The sequence below is a fragment of the Micromys minutus genome (assembly GCF_963924665.1).
Source record: "Micromys minutus genome assembly, chromosome: 6".
In the NCBI taxonomy this organism is placed as follows: Eukaryota; Metazoa; Chordata; class Mammalia; order Rodentia; family Muridae; genus Micromys; species Micromys minutus.
In genome coordinates this window covers 49527979-49545754 of record NC_137975.1, presented here as the reverse complement: position 1 = coordinate 49545754, position 17776 = coordinate 49527979, and the positions used below count along the sequence as shown (strand labels likewise).

Sequence of the window (17776 nt, the reverse complement as noted above, 5' to 3'; positions counted from 1 at the left end):
TGTCCACATGCATATGGAAGCCAGAGGTCAAGGTCAAGTGTCATTCCTCAGGAGACCTCTACCTCCCTCTTTAAGACAGGGTCTCTCTTTGGCTTGAGGCTTGCCAGTTGAGTTCAGCAGGCTAGGAAGCAAGTTCTAGGGGTTAGCCTATCTCTCCTTCCCTAGTGCTGGGAATGACTATTTCCACACAAAGCCTGAGAATCAAATACATGTTCTTGTGCTTGTACATTAATCCCCTAACTGACTGAGCTTCCTCCCTCACCCTTCAAGCCCTTTCGTGTTGTCTTTTGTGAATATCTTTATTCTAACTTTGGGATTAAACATTATTGCCTTAAACCTGACATTTTTGAATGAGAGCTTGTTGTAAAAGTACCTTTGCACAGAAATGAGTTAGGGACCTCCAGGTAAGCTCATCCTTTAGGTAGCCTTTAAATCCAGTGACATGTATCTTCGTGAAGGAGGAAATACAAGATTCAATGGAATTTTGTGGGTATGTTTGATAATTAAGTCTTTGCAAAAGCAATGCACCTCCCATTTTGCTTTCACATGGACTCCCCCAAAACCACACAGCTAGCATGGTTTTTATTTGTTCCCTTTTGGTTTAAGTAGAAAAACAGCCCACTACTATAGCAGGAATAATTAGTAAAGAACATTTATAACGGCCTAAAGTCACACAGAACATGCCTGGAATGTATCTTGATACTCACATATCCAAAGTTCTGTGCTCCTCTGGGAATCCCAGCTACCAATTCTAGGGATAAGAAGAGTCATTTAGAGGGGACCAACATATACATGTATATTCATGTGCATGGGGTGCACACATATACAGGTGTCAAAAAGGCCAGAGTAGAATCTTGGGTGTTGATATCCACCTTGGATTTTTGAGACAGAGTCTCCCTGGGATTTAGGGCTTATGACATTATCTCAGCTCCTCCAGGCCAGTCGGGGAGCCTCAATAATCTGCCTGCTTCTGCCTTCCCAGCCCTGGAATTAAAAGCACAAGCCACCACTGTGTCTATTTTGGATGAGTCCTGAGGACAGAACTCAGGTCCTTATGTTTCCATGAGTTGTATGTAGCCATCTCTCCAGCTTCTGGTATATTTAAAGTTCTTTAGCAGCTAAGTGCGAAGGACGCCAGTGCCTTGTAAATGACTAATTCGGAGGGTAGCTTTGTAAATGGCGGTGCAGAGTGTGACAAACTGGGAATCAGGGTTTGCAATTGCATTCTGTCTGATGATTCTTTACAGAAAACAGAAAATGAGCAAGCAAAAGTCACACTTTGAGCTGTTGCAATTTGCATACCAGATAGCACGCAACTCTGCCCTTTGGAATGTCCTCCTGTCTTTGTGGGACTGCATGTGATTTAAAGTTAAACCTCTCACTGAAGCTTTGCTAACTTCTGCTCTGGGGATATCTTTTATACCACCACAAAGTCCTCCTTGGGAGGTTCAATTATCATGAGGGCCATCTGTGAGCCAATCACTACAGGCCAAGGATTCCATATTAACAATCCACACCTAGAGTTCATAAAGTTATTTTTTTCTCCTCATACTTTTTTGTCTATTTATTTATTTATTTATTTATTTATTTATTTATTTATTTATTTCCTTGTGTGTGTGTGTGTGTGTGTGTGTGTGTGTGTGTGTGTGTGAATGTGTGTGCATACATAACAGGTGTGTGTGTGCTCATGAGTATGTAGATCGTAGCCAAAGGTTGATACCTAGTACTGTCTTCTATCATTTTCTACTTTTGTTTTTGGAGACAAGGTCTCTCACTGAACTTACCATTCAACTTAGACTCTGTTCACTGAGCCTCAAGGAGTCATATCTCTGCCCTCAGGTCTTTGGTGTTGCACTAGACTTTTTATATCGGTGCTGAGGACCAAAACTCAGGTCTTTCCTCTTGTGTAGCTGGTTTTTGCTCACTGAATCATCTCTAGGTCCTCAAGTTCTCTTTCACACAGGTCCCCGACTTGTCCTATCAATAGTGAGCATGGATGACCGTAGATTCTCAGTGGTCTAATGAACTGTTTAAGATGCCTTTGTCAGTGGTCTAATGAACTGTTTAAGATGCCTTTGTCAGTGGTCTAATGAACTGTTTGAGATGCCTTTGACAGAGCCTCTATTTTACAAATTCTCAATTTATACAAAGTCTGAATGCCTTTTCTAGATATTTCTGAAATCCAGTGAAAGTTACAGATATGTCTTCATGCTGTTATGTTACCATGGTGATAATCGACTAAACCTCTGAACTGTAAGCCAAACTCAATCCAATATTTCCCTTTATAAGAGTTGTTGTGGTCATGGTATCTCTTCACAGCAATAAAACCTTAAAAGACATCAGATGCTTTATGTTTGTCAGACCCAATAGAGTGTAATCTCTGAGCTTAAGAAGAATTTGTTTACTTCTGCATTCATATCACTTAACAGATTCTGGCACATAGTAGATGCACAAAACGTCTGTAACTAATAAATGGGTGGCAAATACCTTAGAAGAGCAGAAAAATTAGATGACACAGGCATTTATAGAAGGACAATGCTAATTAGGAATTGAAGACATGCAGTTGAAAACTGGTCTAAAAAGTTAAGTACTGGGCTGGAGAGATGGTTCAGTGGTTAAGAGCATTGACTGCTCTTCCAGAGGTCCTGAGTTCAATTCCCAGCAACTACATGGTGGCTCACAGCCATCTGTAATGGGATCTGATCCCTGATGCCCTCTTCTGTTGTGTCTGAAGACAGACATAATGTACTCATAGACATAAAATAAATAATATGTATATTTTTAAGCTGAGTCTTGTGGAAAGACAGGATTCGAGACTTAAGGTTTGGAAAAAGGATAAACAATGAAGGCTGTCTATGAGAATAATTTATTCTGTTATTTGGGATTGGGCACATCTAATGGAGAAAGGGGAACAATGTTGACATGTTGGGTGCTGACAGGTAGAAGAAGAAGCCTGTCATAGACAATGCTATAAATTAGAGTAGAAAATTTTGATTTTTCATTCTGACCTATCATGCAAGTGTGGTTATTGCCTAAGTCATCTAATCATCTGTATGGTTCTCATCTATTGTTCTAGACAGCTTTCCTCAGTTTTACTTGTTTAATTAGATTTTATAGGGATAGGAATTGATTCTTTTTGTTTGTTTGGGTTTTTTGTTGCTGTTTTTTTTTGTTTTTGTTTTTGATTTTCTTTGTTTGAGGCAGGGTTTCTTTGTGTATCCCTGATACCCAGGAACTCACTCTGTAGACCAGGCTGTAAAACAGATTCTTATGAAATTCTTTTAGATAAAATGCTGTGTCAATGTATATATTTTTCTACAAAATATTATTACATAGTATATACATTTCTTCTACATAAATCTTTGTGTAGCAAAAATCAATCATATTTAGAATAAAACTTATGTCATTTAGCATTCTCCAAGTGTTTAAAATGACTTAAGTTCAGTGATGTCCCTGACCTTGCTGAGAGTCCCCAGTGAATTCTCCAGCAGCGACCGAATATCCTATATTAAAGAGAAAGAAAAAGAATGAATTGCATTTGATTAAAAAAATGAGTTGTATCTAGAAAAAGTGAAAGTTCTATCATGATACTTTGATGGTCAGAAACCTCTACAAACATTTTTAAAAGGGTCTCCTCAAAATAATAAGAAAGAAAGCTTTCAAAAGATGTCAGATAACACCAAATAAGTCAGGACAAACAAAACAAAACAAAACACTGCATTTCATTTAATTTGCTTGCCTTCTGAGAAACTACCAGTACTGGAGCAAGTGGTTCCTACCAAGGTAGCTGTCGTCATAGGAAGCTGGAGCCACATCTGTCTGCTTTTCTGCGGTCAGTTTTCGTAGAATATCCTTGAATGAGTAATTTGCAATGATGTCTGCTATACTAACCGTGATCACCTGACCTGTGATGGAACAAATCAATACATGGACTGAATGAATGCCAGGGTCAGACTCTTGCTCATCAAACCTGGAACCACACCACACACTCTTGAATGCTATCAAGGACTTGGTCCGTACCTGCCCCCAAAACTGACAGACAGAGGTTAATTATAACTGGCTAGAACTTTCTATTCTAGTAGAAATTCCAGAGAAGAATGGCAATGTTTTATCCATTCTTCCTGTACTTTTAATGTATGTCCCCTCTGTGCCTTCAAGTGATAAAAATAGGAAGAAATAAAGACAGTTGCAAGTGAAATTCATGTTTAGATGCGTGGTCTAAATTCGGGATGGTCTTCATTTCATAGACTGTCTACACAGCATGCATGAAGCTCTGGATTCAGTCTAGAGCTCAACATAAAACTGAGAAGGGAGCAAGAAGACACATGCCTCTGATTCCAGCACTTTAGAGGTGGATGTGGAAGCATCAGGTCAAGATCATCCTGGGCTACACAGTAGGTTCGAGCTCAGGTAGGGCTACATGAGACCCTGTCTCCAAAACAAAGAACAACAACAAAACTAAACTGCTATGCTTCAGTCAGAAAGAACTGTAACATCAAACAGTAATACACACACACACACACACACACACACACACACACATATATATATATATATACAGAGAGAGAGAGAGAGAGAGAGACAGAGAGAGAGACAGAGAGACAGAGAGACAGAGAGAGAGAGAGATGCTTAAAGAGATGCTTAAAGAAATTGATTGTGTTCTCACTCAAAGGTCACATAATTTTGCTAGTGGCTATACAACCAAAGTTTCCTTTGCATTACAATAAGGAGTTTTAATTTTTTGCAAATATATGTGGAACTTGTTTATTTGACAGATTATAAAGTCCTCAGCCCTGTTGAGGGTAGGATTTGAACCTTATACATTTATTGCAAAACTATATAGAGAAACCATGAAAATGTAATAGTAGAAGGCAGCTATGTCCAATGAGATCTAAAAACTTCACCAGAGAGAGAGAGAGAGAGAGAGAGAGAAGAGAGAGAGAGAGAGAGAGAGAGAGAGAGAGAGAGAGAGAGAGAGAGAGAGAGAGGGAGGGAGGGAGACTAACTCTCATGGATACCAAGGTTGATAAGAACTTTGCTCATATCTCCCTAAGTCACTCTAGGAAGTCTTGAAATGTGATTGTATTGAAACACACAAGTATATAAAATACATTGTCACTTGTAAAAGTCCACCCTTCTGAATACTGAGTGAGGACATCTTAGGCAAAATGTCAACTCATGCTTTTTTTAAACATAAAAGGAAGACATGCTTTTGAGAGCACTGTACTTAATATCAAATTTAAAGCTACCTTATTCTTTGGGAATTCCAAGCCTCTGGGGTTGAAGTCAAGAAAAGAATAAAAGCCAGTGAAACTGGGCTGTAAATATTTCTATGTGATAGGACCCAAGGAGTGCTTCAATATCAAGACAATGAGTTTCACCAGAATTTATGAAGAATATCTGTAGAATCTGCCAGTTTTCTCTGACTTTTAGCCACGTGTTCCCTTCCTTTCTACCATGTCCTTCCTGTTGCCAGTTCTCATTAGCTGGGTCAATGAAGATGCTAAGTCTGTAAGATTTTAAATTCTGTATCTCAGGTAAGGTTTTTCTTGTGCCTAAGTGACTATCAATCTCTTAAGATACTTTTCTTCTCTAAATGAAGTAATTGATTACATGATTAATTAAGCAGATATTTTAATTATGTGAAATATTTAGTTACATGACTAACTAAACAGCTATTAAATCAAAAGGTATTTTTCTACTTTAAATGAAAGAATTAATTACAAGATTAGAAGAAAATATTTATACACATAAAATAATGTTCAGTTTACATTTATCTCTGGCATGAGACATATTTTTTCAGTTTGTGAAATAATTTTAAGAGAAGGAAATATTGTTTTATGTCTTTAATTACCTATGTCACTAAAGTTTTAACAGTAATTTCATTTACAAATCAGTCATAAATCCATCTTCCTGGATCTTTCCCGAAGTCTTAATTTTTTAAAATATTCATATGTATGTATTGAAGGGAGTACTTCATATTCATGTGTACATGTATTCCCCATATATGGAGACTGGAACAGCATTTCAGGTGACCTGCTAGATCTAGTTCAGTGAAAGGCCCTGACTCAAGGGACTATGTCCCTACCAGGCTTCTGTTCTCAGACCCAACAAGTCTGTGTTCTCAGTATAGTCACCAGCATCTATCAAAGGGTAGTGTATAATTTCAGTATGTTCTTAGTGGAGGGATCAGTAGAAGACTTTAGAATGCTTTAGAAACACCCTTTGTACAACAAAGAGCAAATTGCCACAATGCTCCAGTCAAGAAAGGGTTAGTGTTCTTCGGAAAAGCCAACATTTGGTGCTGTGCCTGCTTGCCTGAGCTAGTAACAACAAACATGCCTTTCCTCTGATAGGGAACATACCTTGCCAGTAAAAGCTTCCAGGTCCTCCCACTATAAGGTCTCCATTCTGCAAAACAGAAGCATCAAGGGAACATGTGGACAAGACGCCAGTTGTTTTAAAGGCTGCTGAGTCACTGCTAACAAGCATTGCTCCAACACTTGGTTTCTCGTAAAACTACACTTCCTTAAAGAGGTCCTTACATCTGAGGCCTGAAAATTGTTTTCTTTCTTTCTTTGTTTCCCTTCTAGCTACTTAGTGTGTTATGTTAAATAATTTTAATTTCACTCAAGCACTTTAACCTGGCTCCCTTGAGAACATATAAATTTAGGGTTGGGGGAATGCTGGAACTGAGCAAGGCACCAAGCAGCATGGTCTTTTGAAAATCTTGGCAACAAAAAATAAATTAATTTCAATTATTTTTAAGGCAACAATAACGTTGCCTTTAATAGTATATATCCAGCAATATGGCTCAGTGGATAAAGGTGTTTGCCATCAAGCCTGACCAGCTAAATTTGATATTTGGAACTCTTAAGGCAGGAGAGATTTGAGTCCCCAAAATTGTCTTCTGAGCTCTTCCATACTATAAAAGACATTTCTCTCCAATGAGTAAATAAAGAAGTGTAATATCATTAAAAAAAAAAACTGTAATCCTACCCCCTCTCGAAACAAGAAAGCAAGAATTCTAGATTAATCAGCCCTATTCTCGAGCTTCAAACCCTAACTTGCATGGAAAATATCAAAGAAAGCAATCATAGTGAAGTGAGCCAACAAAAGAAAAAGCATATATTTCTAAAATTTCTCCACACTATTCTCAAAGGCATAAAATCCTTTTCCTTCATACATCTGTCAATGTTCTTTGTTTTCTGAGGGGCTATGTAAATATTAATATGCATATTAAATCAAAGCAGCCAATTACAGCTAAGCAAGAGAGATAGATTCTTGTGATCTTTATAAATGAGCTTTTTCCATTTGTATTCAAGAATGGTTAATGCTGGGTGAGAAGGAAGTTGCTTAATCTCCCATGTTTCTCCAAGTTATTATCATGTGCTTAAATTTAGATAGAAACAGTGAATAGAAAAACAAAAACATAAACAAAATCTCAAGAAGAAGTTGCCAGATATGTATGATCCCAAAGCATCTCTGGCTATTACTGTTCGGGGGTTCGGGATGGGGAAAGTCAGAGGGTAAAAAAAGTAGCAACCATGACAGGAAAACTCATCCCATAGCCAATGCTGAAATCATAAGACTCACCTTATAGAAGTCTAGACTAAAGCCTGCTTGGCAGTAACCTTGGCCTTCAGGATCAGCGTTGCCTGGAAAGATCAAAACATAGACCTGTTACATCATTTCTGAGAAATATTTTAATAAACAATACAGACTGTTCCATTGCTTCCCCACATACCACTGAACTGAAGAGAGCAATTTGTGTTTTATTTTTTAAAATGCGTTCCTGGCAGTACTGAGTAGCTTCGCATATTCTCAGATCCTAAATATCTCATTCATGCTGCTAGGACATGAGCATGTGGGGTTATGATATTAGGTTTACGGAGCACAGCACACACAACCCATTTTCTAGTTGGGGAACACAGTAAAGGATGGGTTTATGTTGGGGTGTACACTTGTATTCACCCCCAAAATAAAACCTCCGTTTCCTGATCATGTTCCCAAATGCCCATGTGACAGCAATATCTACATTGTCACTCCTGTCTCTGCCATTTCTACAGTGTATGCTTTCTGCAAAGAATCATGGTAAAAAATTTCTCTTTCAGTTTTCATGTAGCCCAGGCTGACCTCCAGTTCTCTATGTAGCTGAAGATGAGCTTACACTTCTGAACCTCCTACTTCTACCTCCAAAGAGCCAAAATTACAAATGTCAACTACTTCAACCAGTTGTTGTAGTGCTGGGTCCAAGCCCAGGGTTCTTTCGCTGCTAGGCAAGTGCTCTACCAACTGAGCTGTATCTCTGGCTCTTTAACAGGAACATAATTTTAAATTAGGTTAATTTGAAAATTACATCTTTGAGGTTCTAGTGATCTCATGAGGACATTGCAATGCTAATGTTGGCAGAAGAGAAACCCTCCAGTAATGGGTTATTTTGTATTCTGCTTGCTCTACTAACTGAAGAACCAGTAAGGTTTTGTCATAGATTCTCATAAACTATAAGCTTTATAGTGAGACTCCAAGGATATTGCTATTGAAATCTGTAGGACATTAAGATCCCAAATTTACTCACTATAGTCGGTACTGTCAAAGAGGCCCTACAACTCCCAACGTGCTTGAATTAGAGTCAAAATGTAGTTAAGTGGGGGGATCTCAGTTATTATGTAGTTTGATGAGAACATGTAAACAACTCCGTTTTTCTCACTAAGGATATCATTCAAACAACGCTACAGTACAATGGTGGGAGAGCCGCAAACATGGCTGCAGGAAATTCTAATAGGCTGGGCATGCCTGTTTCACAACAGCTCCAAAATGGATCCCGTCTTTCTAGCTTTCCAAGATTGTGTCCATTTCCTTTCTTCCTGCCAGTTCATAAATTTAGCTTCTCCTTGTCAATTCTGTACAGGCACCCTCTTTGTCCCTATTTGCTTGTTTGTTTGTTTGCTGAGAGAAGATCTCATGCAGCCCAAGCCCACCATGTAGCAAACAATGGCGTTGAACTTCCAATCGTCCTGCTTCTACCGCCCAGTCCTGGGATTACCGGTGTACATCACTGCACCGATCTCACTCCCCTTATGTTTAAGATGCTTTACTAACCCCATACAATGTCTTCCACCAAATGAATTCCTCCAGTTTCAACTGTATGTTAGAACTGGTGATTACCAGTTTTATAAAGTTCACTAAAAATTCATCTTTCTGAATCTCATCTATATGAACTCAATTTATGGGGTTCTAGTTTTCTTGAAATCCAGGGGTGTACAATGTATGCACATTCAGTTATACACATGAATGTATCATGTGGTCTATTTGAACCCATGTGGATTGCATCTTATTATATTTAAGAAGTGATTTATAAGCACACAAACCTCAAAAATCCATTTTTTTTGAAATTGGTTCTTTATTTTAATATTGTACATTATGCAGAAGGGCAGAAACCTGATCATTCTTTACTTTAAAACAGGACACACACTGAAAAAAAAAACCAAAAACAACCCTCCCCAAAAAAAAACTCTAACTGAAAACACGTCATTGAGAAAATAATCAATTTCTAATGTTTGTTTTGAGTTGCCATTAAAGAAGAGTATGGGTTCTTTGCTCTGCAAGACCGCTTCCTCTTTCTCATTGAGATATAATTTATGAGTCTCTAAGGAGTTTCCCTTTCCCACAGTGTCTCTAAACATCATGTCCCAGTGCAAACTCAGGAATCTGAGGATGTGTACCTCTCATTTCCATTCATCGCTCGTGGTTATGAATGTGCCAATGTGAAACTGAAGGGCTGTGAGAACCACCCTCACCTGAATTATGAGTGGTCCTGAGAACAGAAGGCATGCCACGCAGATGACCGAGCAGGCTACCGCCCACATTGTCCATGGTGCCTCCAGGACTGTGCTGGAGAGGTAATACAAGCTACTTCTTCCGGATCGCCTTTGAAAGAGATATTGCTGATATCCCCGCTCCCTGGCATTGACCATATGCTCATGAACAAGCAGGCTTTGTGTTAGTGGACTGTGAGCCTCTCGGCCACGACAGGAAGCCAGCTCTTTGGGTGATTTGAAGAGGAGGAAGTGTGACTGAGCATATGAATAGTGGAAGTATGTTCTACAGTCAAACAGCTCCTAGGAAGCAAGTCCTCCGCCCCACCTAAGCTCCAGTTCATGTTGGCTCTGCATATTTCTACCTGGGAAAATGGAGAGTAAAAAAAGAAAAAAAAACAAAAACAAAAAACAAAAGCCAGTCATGATAATGTGCCCACAGAGCTCGAAATTCTTGGGCACTATAATTTATAGTGTTTAAAACATGGTTCGAGCTCATGTTGAAACAGGCACCTCATAGGTTGAGATTCTGTGACCAGTGTTACCAGGCTCTGGGAGTCACAAGGATATAAAGTATAAACACAGATCAAGGTGTGTTGACAGGTTTTATGAATGAACTCCACAGCAGCCAGAAGTGTCTAAGTTATCAGAGTCAATGGGCATGTGTGGATGATGGACTCTCCTCGGCTGTCACTGTCAGAAATGCCTTCATTCCCCACTGCAAATGTCATCTGCTAGAAAATACTCTCTAACCCTTTCTAAAGAGTTTCTATTCTCTCTGTCCCTTCAGACTTGGGTCACGTCATTGAATATATGCACAATTATTTATTTGTATAACCTTTTACTACTTGATATTGTGTTGAGAGTTTAGTTTGGTTTGCTTTCCCTCTCTTCCAGTAGAATGTCCATTCTTTGGACATGGTTTGCTTTCTGTAGTTCTTTGACACACTCGCTCCATATAGAATAGTTGGTTGTGGCATAATTTTTTTGCAGCCTACTTTTAATAAGGGTTCAACCCCTCTAGCCAATTATATAGCAGAAGTAGTGGAGGAGAAAAGTTATTAAGATGTGGGGGAAGTAGACCTGTTTAACAATAGCTCTTTGCGGGTGAGCTTGATCTTCTTTGGCAGCAGTTCAGTCCTGTAGCAAACAGCAGATATGACTCAGCAGCTGCAGGCCAGTCCTGTACACAGGCAAACACCACACATGAACCGCCAACTACAGGCCAGTCCGTATAAGCAGGCAGATACCAGGCAGCAGTAGTTCAATCCTGAGGAAGCCACCAGGCTTGCCAATTGGCCCAAGGCAAGGACACTGAAGCAGTAAGCTGCCACAGGAAGCTAAAGGCAAGTTTCTATCAATGGCAATGTTACCATAAGTTGAGCTCCACAACATTATGTAAGTCAAATCAACGCATGTGTCTTTAGCAAGGCAGAGCAAACCAAACCATTGCTCAGTGCTGGCCTCCCACTGTCTGTCATATTTATACCACTCGTCCTAGGTCCTTTTGAGTGTTTGCTGTATTACATCCTTTCACCTATGTCTGCTTCAAGAAAACAGCCTTTGATGTGTTTGCTTTAGTGTGTCCCAGCAAAACATCATTTGATGTAACTAACTTTCTAAAGAACTAGAAGCTTCCACTTCAGTTGGTGTAGGTGTGTTCAGTAAACATGAGTTGAATGAATAAATGAGTCCCAATCTCAGCATAGATTCTTAATTTTTTTAAAGCTGTTTAAAATAAAAAATCATTAACCTGAGACTATTTCTCTAGCTCACACCTAGGAAATCAAACTCTCAGTTTCCTGTCAAAATTCTCATGATTTTAAACCTCTTGGTTTAAAATAAGTAAGTTGTAAGTTCTCAGCTACTGTGCCAGCACCGTGCCTTCCTGACATGTTTCCTACCACGATGGTCATGAACTCATCCTCTGAAATTATAATTTTTAATAAACTTTTCTCCTTAAATTGCTTTGGCCATAGTGTCTTAGTTGCTTATAAAAGTTATAAATAAATAAATAAACAAATAAATGTAGAATAGATCAATAGAATTCTGAATCTTGGATTTCTTCTATCACAGCTCCTAAGCTTGAAGGTTTTCAAGATAAATTTTACTTTCAAGTAATAAAAACAACTTACTGTTCCGACAAGGTGAGTGCTCAGCGTAAGCACTGAAATTCTGAATTGCTACATAGCATGTGCCAACTGGGTCCTTTGCTGGATTAGGCTTCAGAGTTCTCCAGTGATATAAAGGGGCACAAGCCTGTGGATAACGAAGGCAAGAAATACAGTTTTTATTTAGGTTTCTCAGACAATAGGTTGATTTGTATTAGTAGTCTATGACCACACAACCCTGAATATTCCCAGTCTTGTCTGAATGGTTGACAAGTATCCCTAAAGTTATAGGTGATTATGTTAAATGTGATGTGGACTAATTGACCTTCAGCATACTTGTAAGTATCACAGTAGCCAGGGACAAACTTCCAAAGCTACGTTTTAATATTAATTTATTTTAAAAGTTGTAAAACTATACATAAGAGATGATTAAATCTCATGTTACAATTTTTAATTAAATAAAAAGTAAACTGGTAAAAGAAAATTATATTTTAAAGGCCAAGAACTTACATTTTCTATTCATTCTTTTTAAAAGAGGGGATTTTCTAACAGCAAAAAAACATTCAAACAGTGGATGAATTGATGCTATGTCTTAAAATAACTCATCTCTTCCTTTGTCTGCTTGTTAATTTCTAAAAACGCCTTTCAAATCAATAGATTCACACAGGTTTATAAATCTCTGTTTTGTGGGCTGCCTTAGTTTATTACTGAAGTTGCATCATATGAACTTTTAATTAGTGGTTGCTATGTAGACAGGCTCCCTCACTATCATATGATCTTAACTAGTTTAAACGTAATGGGTTTTGTTCATTATAAAACAAAATAAAACTGGAGGTCCAAAAGCACTGAGGACCAGCAAGCATTGAAAGGACAGATGCTAATGACAGACACACATTTCTAAGGTATTGCAACCCAGTTCTCTGACTCTTCTTGCTCTAGAGAAATTCATTCTGAAAAACTCCAATGACCACAGATAACCTTCATGATGGAGATGAACTACTCAAGTCATTCCATAGATGCATGCTCAATTTTAAATTGGCAAAATACTCTGCAGGTTATAAGTAAAACATTCCATGATTGTTTCCAAGTAAACTATAGAGCAGTAACTTTGAGAACTATGCATACTCCACAAACATTTGGTCACACTTAAGTCTTGCTTAGAATTGATTTAAGTGATAACCACACTAAACATGAAGCTTTGCATGAGAAATCTCATTAATAAATGTATGAGATTAGATGCATGACCTCTAGAGAGCATAAAAAAATCGTGTATCAGGTTATTATGAATGAGCTCTTGAATTTTATGTTACGTAATTTGCCATATTAAATACTTAATGATTTAGAAACATGTTCTAGTTTTGGGACTCTGGTGAAATAAAAAACATAACTTGTTAAACTACACCTTATGATGCCACTTCAAGGAATATGTTGATGAAATGAGAGGGCTTCCTTCAAATTAGCTTCCTTAATATCAGGAGTTGTACCAGCAAAAGTTAATTTCAACAACAATAAGAAAAGTATGCTTTATTCATGGCACACTCTGGTTTTTTTATAATATACTTCATTATAGAAAATCTTGCAAATACAATCAACATTATACGCAAAACTTTATCAGACCCAAAGTCTATTCTGAAACTGTAGAGTCTCACACTGGGTTTTACACTTTCAGTACTAAGTGCATTTTTTAGATACTTTATCTACAATGAACCTGTGGCAAAATTAGAACTAGAAAAAAATTAGATCTCAGGAGCAGAAGCGGGGGGGGGGGGAGGCCGGGGGCAGGGGCAGGACAGGGGGCAGGACAGGGCGGGGGGCAGGGCAGGGGCTGAGGCGGGGACGGGGTCAGAGCCAAGGGCAGGGCGAGGCGGAGGCGGGGGCGGGGGCGGGGCAGGGGCAGGTTGATCTTTGTGAGTTCAAAACTAGCCTTGTGTCTATAAAGCTACTACCAGGACAACTGAGCCTACACAAAGAAAACTTATCTCAAAAATGAACAAAAGAAAAAAGTGGGATTGCTTACTTTAAAAATCATTAATGAATCCAGAAATTATGGTCATCTGGTAGTCTTTAAAGCTCTTACGATTAAGCAAAAACCTTTCCGTTCTAAAAAAGTTACCACAATGCATAAACATTTAAACAACCCTAGACTGTTTTCCCTCAACTTTCTGGTTTTTCTCTGGTTCGCTTTAAAATAGCCTTTTAAATTTGTCTTAAGAAATAAAGTATTTAGCCCTGTAAGATGTAGCTTTTCATTTTCCATCTTTCCTAGTAATTTTAAAAGTGTTTGAAAATATCGAAAATTTTTGGGGGTGGCAGGGAAGGCTTCATTTCCTATAGCTTTGAGCACGTTTTGAAAATGATCTTTAATTTCCATCACTGAGTGTCTGGTTTTATGTTCCCCATTTCTTTGAGCTACCAGTAAGTCTATCAATGTACACAAACACAGAAGGCACTTGTGTAAACCAGGTATCAAACCGTGTGAAGCACGACCGTCCATACTCACCACGACTTTTCCTTTGTGAGCTCTCACTGTGGCTCCAAACCATTGGTTTGATTTAAATTCTATAGGTTCTTTGGTCCCATTAACTCTGATTTTCCTGTTGTCTGACAAGAATGATAAGTTATCAATAGTTTATGAAGTATGACAGCCAATTAAAGTAGACTAATAAATTCATATTAATAAATGTGTAAAATAGATATAGAAATATTGATAAACATAATAGATACAGAGTGAGGAAAATATAGAGCAATGAATATGTAAATAAGTATATAAATAAATAAATAAATAAACATAAAAAAATGAATGTCAATCTTTTTTAAACTTTTCTAAAAGGTTGAAAGTTTTTTTCCAAGGGCCAGAATTACCCTGATTTTAAAGTCAAGCAAAGACCCCCACAAGAAAAGAATCCTGTGTCTTCATTTCATAGGTGCAGACAAAGCATTGCCAATGTCCAGCATTTCTTCACGTTAAAAATTCTCAGTAAATTAGGGATGGTAGGAAGAACACACGGAGGCCATATATCACACACCTATAGTGGATATCATATCCCCTGGTGAACAGTTCAAACCTTACATCTAGGGTCAGAAATGAGAAAGGGTACCCTCTTCTTTCATGTATTCATGTGTATGTGCCTCCTTATAAGCATGTACACATGTGAACAGTATCCACAGAGGCTGGAAGAGTATCGAAGCCCCTGGAACTGCGGTTATAGGCAATTGTGAACTTCCCCATGTGGGTGCTGGAATCTGAACCTGTGTCCTCTGCAAAAGGAACAAGTGCTTTTAACTTCTGGTCCATCCCCAAGGACTCCACCCTGTTCACATATATGCCACATAAAATTAGAAGTGTATAGGGTTATACGACAAGAAACTGACAAAGACAGAGATCGGGGAGAAAATGGCCCATGTTCCTGGATTGGAAGGGGAAGACATTATTACTAAAAAGACTAAAGCAAATTCTGGTGTGGATGAGAGAAAAGGACCTTTACAGCAGCTGCATACGGATACACTTGCCATGGAAAACAATATGCATGTAATTCCTGTTGTTAAAGTGTCCATGATAGTCAAGGATTATAGACTTAATACAATCCCTATAAAAGTTCAAATGCTGTTCTCCACAGAAATAAAAACTTATGCCGAATTGAAAAGGCCCACAGAGCCAAAACAACCATAAACAAAACAAACAAACCTGGAATCATTGAGCTACTTGACTTTAAAATACAACACACTGGTGTAAGTAAAAATAAAAATACTATCACTCTGGCTTTAAAACTGAGCCCATGGGTCAATAGGCCAGGGTGGAGAACACAGAGATAAACTCGCACATTTTCCGTTTATCTGACTAATTTTTAACAAAATTATGTTAAAACCATACAACAGAGAATAGTGTTTCAATAAATAGTTGAAACAATTAGATATCCACATTCAGAAGATGGAAATTGGACCTTTATCTCACACAAACTCACATACAAAACCCACTCAAAATAAATGATAACTATAAACCACTGAAAGACTATTTAGGGAAAACTTTATGGCATTGATCTCAGCAAAGAATTTCTTGAACGTGACTCCTGCAAGCACCAGCAGCAAAGCAAAAACAGAGAACAGGGTTGTATCAACATGGTGTGAAGACACAACCTATGGTGTCGAAGACAGTGTTTGCAGCTCATACATCTGATAAGGTTATATCTCAAACAACCCAATAGCAAGACAGCAACAACACAAGTTCAAAACTCAACAAAGGACTTGAACAAGGATTTCTCAGATGAAGACTTAAAGGTCACAAACAGGTAAGTGAAAATGTGTTCAACACACTAATCAAGGAAACGAAAACTCAAACCACAGTGAGATATTAACTCAGTTCAGGGAGGGAAAGACCTTTATAGCAGCTGTGTATGGATGGATACACTTGTCATGGTCCATCTGCCATGGAAAACAGTATGTAAGTTCTTTCAAAAAATGAATATAGAACTACCTCCTGATCCAGCTGCACCCCTCCAGTGTCTATACAGAAGGAAATGGGGTCAGTATATTGGCCAGACATTCATACTTTGTTCAATATGGCATTGCTCACAACAGCCAAGATATGGAGTCGTCCTTGGTGCTCTTCATCAAATGAATGAATTTAAAAAATGTGCTTCTAAAGCCCTGCAAGAGGCCCAATAAGCAGTCGAAAGAATTGAGTGCAGATACTTACATGCAACCAATGATCAGAAACCGGGTGCCCCTGTGGTTGAATTAGGGAGTTACTGCAAGAAACTGAGAATAAAGGTGACCCCATAAGTCTCAACTAGTCTGGACCACCGAGATCTTTCAGACTCTGAGCCACCAACCAAGCAGCGTACATGAGCTGATGAAGCCCCCTATACACATATGGCTGAGGAGAGAAAACACAAGTAACCCTGGAGAAACGAGGTCCCTGGGAGTGGGGAGGTCTGGTAGGGTGAGAGTGAGGTGTTGGGGTCCACCTCTTAGATATGGGGGAGGAGGTATGGGGTGGGGAGCAGTTGGGGGACGGACAGGGAGGCAGTAGCAGCTGGACTGTAAAGGAAGATCAAAGAATAATTTTTTAAAAACATGGTAGGTTATTTGACCTGATAAAAGAAGGAAAATCTATCCGTTGCAACAACGTGGGTGAATTCTGGATTTATCATACAGTATGTAGCCAATACTTTTTAATCATTTGTCATATAAAGAAAATTGTAAAAGAATAGATTTTGAATGCTATTTTGACAGAAAAAAATGTTAATGATGGCAGTTCATTGTTGTGGCTTTGAGTGAGAAATGTCCCACATGGGTTCATGTGTGTGAGCACTCGGCTCAGTTGGTGGCACTCTTTTGGGTGGTTATAGGACCTGTGGGAGGCGCAGCCTTGCTAGAGAAGGAAAGTCACTGAGGGAAGGCTTTGAAGAGTCACAGCTTCACCCTATTTCTAGTTCTCTTGGTCTTTTCCCTCTGTGTAGATGAAAGCCATCGACTTACGATTCCTCCAGAGCCCATGATGATGGGATGATGGGCCCTGCTCTTCTGGAAGCATGCACCAAAATAAGTTTTCTTCTCAAAGTTGTTTCTGTTTATAGTGTTTTGTCACAGCAACACACAAGGAACTAATACAGTGATAGACACATTAAATAGTTTGACTTAGATAATCTATCAAAGTAAGGAATATATATAGTATGTATATATATTATATATAGTATGTATATGTATATATATATATATACTTGCCAATTTAAATATATTTGAAAACTAATTTTAATACACTGTGGGAACACAGCTCTTTAAGTCTAAGCTACGAGATGATTTTCAGGTTGGGAATATGGCTCAGTTGTAGAGTGCTTGCCTAGCATG

General features: G+C 38.5%; 1 protein-coding gene across 1 annotated transcript in view; it reads right to left on the bottom strand.

The window, feature by feature from the left end:
* Positions 1 to 17776, bottom strand: part of ITGA8 (integrin subunit alpha 8) — a gene marked incomplete at its 5' end in the record, with an annotated part of 168629 nt that overhangs the window by 125818 nt on the left and 25035 nt on the right. Inside the window, 7 exons of the mRNA XM_080917558.1 lie at positions 708 to 751; positions 3459 to 3503; positions 3780 to 3905; positions 6366 to 6411; positions 7597 to 7658; positions 11954 to 12077; positions 14430 to 14530. Coding sequence (XP_080773684.1) covers positions 708 to 751; positions 3459 to 3503; positions 3780 to 3905; positions 6366 to 6411; positions 7597 to 7658; positions 11954 to 12077; positions 14430 to 14530 — 548 coding nt within the window. The remainder of the gene's footprint in view (positions 1 to 707; positions 752 to 3458; positions 3504 to 3779; positions 3906 to 6365; positions 6412 to 7596; positions 7659 to 11953; positions 12078 to 14429; positions 14531 to 17776) is intronic.